This window comes from Letharia columbiana, assembly GCF_014066305.1.
Source record: "Letharia columbiana isolate WasteWater2 chromosome Unknown Sc0000003_s0, whole genome shotgun sequence".
NCBI lineage: Eukaryota > Fungi > Ascomycota > Lecanoromycetes > Lecanorales > Parmeliaceae > Letharia > Letharia columbiana.
The window spans coordinates 1,360,153-1,366,491 of record NW_023501039.1 but is presented as its reverse complement, the minus strand read 5'-3'; the positions used below and the strand labels follow the sequence as shown (position 1 = coordinate 1,366,491).

Genomic DNA, 6,339 nt, shown 5'->3' with positions numbered 1-6,339 from the left:
ATTTATTAAGAATATTACTACGTAACTATTCGATATTAATAAAGGTATTATTATTAAGAAAAGTTAACTTATACTAAGAAAGTGTTCGCTATATAATTATCGACCTAATAATATTAAATCGAGGCTTAATTATACTATTATATAAAAGTCTTTTAAAGAGATAAGTATAAGTAAGCTATAATAGCTTTACTAAAATCGACGAAAAGAACGAGCGAATTAGAATATAAAGGTTATCGAATAACATAACTATATAAGAATAATGAGAAGAAGTACTATACGAGTTGGATAATAAACTATCAAACAGATATTATCTGAATAAGAGATTATCGAATGACTAGCGAATATACGACTATAAGACTAACGTAAGCGCGAACACTAAGCGAAGGATATACGAATTATATAAAATAAGTTCTTAAGTATATTAGAGTAATATGAATCGCGTTAGAAGGCATGGCATAAAGCAATAAGTATTAATAAAGGTTACTTTTAAATAGGCGAACGGTCTTAAATAGAAGAATATTATCTAATGCTCTTTAAATTAGACTATAAGAGAAATCTATTAAGATTAAGGCTTTATGAAATCTCTTATCGCAAAACTTTATTAAGCATAAGAAACGATATCTTTATAATCTCTAAGTCTTATAGTAAATAATCTATTATTAGGATAGGAATTCTCGCCGAAATATATACTATTAACGATCGAACGAAAGGTTATTAAAAAATACTTATCTTAAATTAATTAAGCGTCTAAGTATAAGGTTAAGTGGAAAGGCCTGATAATAATATTATCTAATATAATGCGATGACGATAAATTCGAAAATGCTAGGACAGTAGACGACTTTAAAGCGATATCTCGAAGAGCCTACCTATAAAGAATGACTGATGAGATTTAGAACTATTCAGACACCCGTTTAATAAATGAAACAGAGTCTCGCAATACCTATTTTTAGGGCGAGAATCGATTCCCAGGCCAGTCGATCGGAAATAATATTATATAGGGCGAGGCCCTGCGATAACACCAAGTATCTTCGAAGCAGGACGTATCTATGGACCACGCGCCGCGGAGCCTTTATCGGTATCGGTTGTATGGCACCCCACGGAGAAACTACTGATATTGAATAGGGTTTTAGCGTTTACGGCTCGGTTTAATTCGAGAGCTCTCGACTAATCACGTCGTATTATTTCACCGATATTCCACCCGCTAGATATGGATTCGAAAATTACTATTATTTACCCACGTCTATAGACCTTATTTTCGCTATATTATATCGATTTCCTCCCAGCTAGACTCTCTATATACGCTAAATCACGACAACGACGTGTAAGTACGATAAGAAGAGCTACTATCGACAATACCGCCCTTAAAGAAAGGTCACTAAAGATTCTAGACACGGTTATTTCTTTACTGCTTTACCATTTTTCAGATATTAAGCGTGTATACATACCCATTTTTCTACCTTTTCACTCACCAATATGGAATATAATTTAATAAAGGGTAGTATTACAAGCGTATCCTTGATATCCCTTCCTATAGCCTAGCGAGCCTTGGCGGAGGCATCTCCTACTATATTATACCTCCTTTCCACCTATATAGTTCGATACCTTATTATCTTATTAAATATACCTACATTAATATTGCATCCTACGATCAATATAGATATTTATAAAGTACTCGATAAAATTAAAATAAATTACATTAAAAAATATAATAAATAAAACATATAAAGGAGTAATTTCCGTCTAGTGAATACGATATTACCAAATAACTCTATTTATAAATTAAGAGACTTAAAGAAGCTCGCATGTATATCTCTTACATACTCAAGGCAGCACTGATCTTTGTTACCCTTCCTTTCCCCGCAACAAGATCTGAATCTCTGCCCCGTTTCGGTCGCCCTTTACAGAGCTAAAACTGCTTTCCACTTCCCAAGGCTACTCATGGACAACGATTTCGACAGCGTGTCATGGCAGAACGATCCGGACAGTGACAGTTCAAGACCCACCACTGCAGGAACCAGTCGACCGGACGAGACTGCATATGGAGCAAAATCAACCGGTAAAAGGAAAGCAAGCCATAGCTCAGCACAGGCAGGCGCAGACGCAGACCCTGTGGACCTTGCGGGCATAGGTGATGGGAGACTGGATTGTACAGTGGATACACCTCTGAAGGAGAACGATGGCACGAAAGACTCATACGTCTCCTACATGGTCACCACGAAGGTACGTTTCTGCCATTTCCAATATCCAAGCGCCCACTGCTCAAACTACGAATCAAGTATTTGCTAACAAGTGATTATAGACCGACTTCGCCTCTTTCCAGAAATCCACCGTCAAAGTACGTCGCCGCTTCACCGACTTTGTTTTCCTGTACAAGATGCTCTGCCGAGAATACCCTCAATGTGCCGTCCCCCCTCTCCCAGACAAGCACAAAATGGAATACGTCCGCGGCGACCGCTTTGGGCCTGATTTTACCCATCGAAGAGCTCACTCCCTCCACCGCTTCCTGAAACGACTCGTCTTGCACCCGACACTCCGCCGCGCCGCCCTGCTCATGATCTTCCTCGAATCCACAGATTGGAACTCAACTATGCGGACTCATCCTAAACGCAGCATCAGCGTCTCTGAATCAGGCACTTCGGTGTTCGACAACTTCGCAGACACATTTGTTAATGCCTTTTCTAAAGTCCACAAGCCGGATAAACGATTCATCGAAGTGCGGGAGAAAGCGGACAAACTCGACGAAGATCTTGGACACGTCTCCCGTATAGTAGCACGCCTGGCTCGCAGAGAAGGAGATCTAGAATCTGATTACACAGACCTGAGCATCCAATTCATGAAACTAGGAGCTCTGGAACCAGGTGTAGAAGGCCCAGTACATGCATTTGCCCAAGGTGTGGAAGAAATCGCCAAGGGTATAACGGCGCTGAAGGAACATACGGACCAAAGCTACCTGGGCAGTTTACGGGACATGGAAGCCTACACCTCATCATTAAAATCCCTACTCAAATCCAGAGAGCAGAAACAACTCGACTACGAAGGTCTGACCGAATACCTCACCAAGGCATCCTATGACCGTGACACCCTTGCCTCTTCTGGCCATACATCACAAGGTCCCACCGGCTTCATACGCTCGAAGATTGAAGATGTGAGAGGAGTAGATCATGAGGTAAGTAGAAGAGATAGGGTGCGGAAACTGGAAATGCAGATTGAAAAGCTAGTGCGTGAGGTAGAAGATGCGAGAAGAACGACAGAGGCGTTTGATGGAGAGGTGGTGAGGGAGGTGGGGGATTTTGAGCGGATCAAGGCGAGCGAGTTTAGGGATTGTTTGGGAGCATTGGCGGATAAGCATGTGGAATTCTATTCCGGAGTGGTGGAGACTTGGGAGAGTTATATTAGGGAGATGGAGGCGGAGGAAGAGTGAAGAGGGTGATGGGGTAACGATTGTACATACCTATGTAAGGTACCTTGCAAAGGAAGTAACGCATGAGGGAATCATGACATATGGCAACGAATACTTAATAATACTTTACCAATACTCATGGTGAAAGTAAAGCAAATGGCAATGAATGGAAAAATTCTGTTATTGATGTCAATATGCTAAAGGAACTCCACGCCATGCAAGCCCCAAATTACTCTGCAACCTCCCAACAAAAGCTGCCATCCAAAAGAGCCCTCACTTCTCATCTCTGCTTTCCTTCCCTCTCTCAGCCGCTCTCTCAGCCGGTCCCTCATCCCTATACCCTTCATCATCCTCATCACTCAACAGCCCCTCCTCATCGCTCTCCCCCGCAAATGCATCATATAGCTCTCCCGCCCTTCTCCCCTTCTTCTTCCCACTCACGCCACCATTCAGCGCCACATCCTCATCATCCAGCACTTCAAACTCGTAGTCCTCCCTCTCGCTTCTCCTACGCTTACGGCGCTGGACGAAAAAGTACGTGCCGAGACCGGCGCAGAAAAGTACGATGATGGCGAAGGCGCCGTAGATCCAGAATTGGGTGCGCTTGCTGACGCCGAAAGTTGGAAAGTAATGGGGGAGGAAATGGGAAGACTCTGTGTCTTCTTCGGGTGGTTCTGAGGGAAGACTGGTTACGGTAGCAGATACAGATGCAGATGCCGATGCAGATACAGATACAGATGGAGTGGTTGTTGTCTGATGATCTGAGCTTGTGGGTTTTGCTTTACCTGTGGGTTTTGCGTTTACGGGGCGGTGTTGGTGGTCAGTCGGGTTTGCGGGGAGGTCGGTTTCGCCGGTGACAGGAGCGACGCTCACGAACGATGGAGAGGCGGTCATGACATCGTGATCATCATCATCGTCCTCCTTGGGCATAGGGAGGAGCTCCTGAGATGAAGGATCGACACATTCGCCCCAAAGAGTCAATTTCCAGTCAGTGAAGGAACCATTATGCTCGTTTACTTCGGTGTCTTTGACGACAACGCTCCATTTGCCGATGCCGGGTTCTCCCCTAGATTATGTCAATTGATTTGGAGGTCTTGGAGTGGAGGCAGAATGCGAGCTTACCAATGGGCTACAGACATGAAAGTCCAGTCAACGTAACCTTGTTTTGCGTCGTCTAAGCGGCGTGTTACACTTAAGTGGCTGACCAGATTTGCAGGGCTTCGGAGCTCGACGCTGAGGTCGCCACGGCGGGTATGTTCAATGTTCATAGTGACAGTGACATGTTCGACTCTTTCCAGGTTGGCTTTCTTCATTTGGTCTTCGGTGACGTCAAATGTGCTTATTAGCCCCTCTACTCCCTGAGGGATGGGGTGTTTGACGTGCATCCATGGCGAATTCAACCATGCTTGTGGCTTAAGGAGATCGATGGTTTTGGCCTTCTCAACAACAGCGTATGCGTCTAATTTGCCATAGCCGTAGGCATGGCTAAACTTCCTCCCAATGTAGGTTGTATCCCAGTCTTCATCCTCGTTGATTGGAACCGAAGTCAGGACGAGAATTTGTTGCAAATCCCGCCAAGTGAGCTCTGGTCGAGCTGACAATGCCAAGGCGAATATACCAGCACCCAGTGGCGCAGCAGCGGAAGTGCCACCATGGTTCGCGTAGCACTGATTGACGCCCACATCCGTAGTATGTATGGCATCCCCGCTGCCACTGCTGTAGGTGACTACCAGCTGAGCGGAACAGTGTTCCGAGTAATATGTTTGTTTACCTTTTCTGTCAATACCTCCGACGGTAATCGTGTAGATACTATTCGTATATCCATCAAAATTGCAATTATCCCCAGATCCGCGACCGTTTCCCGCGGCGAAGACATAGATGTTTCCCTTTCCTTGTCGTCCCTTTTGAATGGCGTTTACTACAGCCTTTCTAATCAGGATACCCGGAGCATCCATTGACCGTCCATCATCTGGAGGACCCCATGAGCAGGAGTATATCTGATTGTCCTGATACGCATAGTTCATCGCCGATGCTTCATCTTCGTCTGTGATGATCTTCGAAAGAATCCGGAGACCCCCAATCCGGGCACTGTAGGCCACGCCCACACCGCAGACCCCGTTTTTGACAGCAGCAATCTCCCCAGCGCATCTTGTGCCATGTCTGTCATCTTTGAGTCTTGGTTTGGGTTCATCCGTTTGTTCGTTGAAATCGTACGATCCTTGAGCAAAGTAATTATCCTTCAAATCGTCGCTGTACATATCAATACCATCATCGACCATAACGGCAGTGGCACCTTCGCCGGTGATGCCCTGTTTCCATACACCAGTAACATTTATATCGTGGCCAAGCTGTATGGTATTGAACAAATGCCATTGCTCATTGAATATGGGGTCTTCGATACTGAGTTCCCTTGCCAGGTCTGTCCTCTGGGTCACAGCTTCTGGGTTCGCGACAGGCTCTGTATTCACAGGTACATCTGCGACAGAAGCAGGCTTTGCACCTTCCTTACTTCCAGGGACAGGGGGCGCCCGATGTGGTATGGGAGGCAGGACGTTTCTCTTCACCATGCGAGCCTTAGTCTTCTGCTTTTGCGACCATAAAACTCCTTGCAAAGCACCAAGTCCAGTCAAGTCTCGTCTCCGCCGCCGCCGTCGTAGGTCTTCGAGTATAGCATCCGCTGCATGCCTTCTACGGCGGGGCGAGGAAAAGGTGTGGTGATCCGGGAGCTCTCCTAGCTTGCCTTCATAATCAAGGCCAAGAGCTGACGCAACCTGTTGAGGCGAGGCATCGGATCGGAGATGAAGGGCATAGTAGTCGTGGGTTTCGTGGGTGCGAACGCGTGGAGTTGCTGCCGAGGAGAGGCATACTAATGCCAGCAACCCTAGGCATTTCGGAAGCAGCATAATCTGAAAACAAAGGCTTCACAGAAGCGCCATGA

The 6,339-nt window shown here is 45.5% G+C and overlaps 2 protein-coding genes across 2 annotated transcripts; one reads left to right on the top strand and one right to left on the bottom strand.

The window, feature by feature from the left end:
* Positions 1 to 1,939: 1,939 nt before the first annotated feature.
* On the top strand, positions 1,940 to 3,422 carry HO173_001914 (uncharacterized protein; the record flags this gene model as incomplete). The annotated part of the gene is made up of 2 exons (XM_037303850.1): positions 1,940 to 2,221; positions 2,301 to 3,422. The coding sequence occupies 2 exons, from the start codon at positions 1,940 to 1,942 to the stop codon at positions 3,420 to 3,422; spliced, it is 1,404 nt and encodes a 467-aa protein (XP_037169572.1).
* A 252-nt stretch (positions 3,423 to 3,674) lies between these two features.
* On the bottom strand, positions 3,675 to 6,304 carry HO173_001913 (uncharacterized protein; the record flags this gene model as incomplete). Its single annotated transcript, XM_037303849.1, has 2 exons — positions 3,675 to 4,467; positions 4,524 to 6,304. 2 exons carry the CDS (start codon positions 6,302 to 6,304, stop codon positions 3,675 to 3,677), a joined length of 2,574 nt encoding a protein of 857 aa, XP_037169571.1.
* Positions 6,305 to 6,339: the final 35 nt, after the last annotated feature.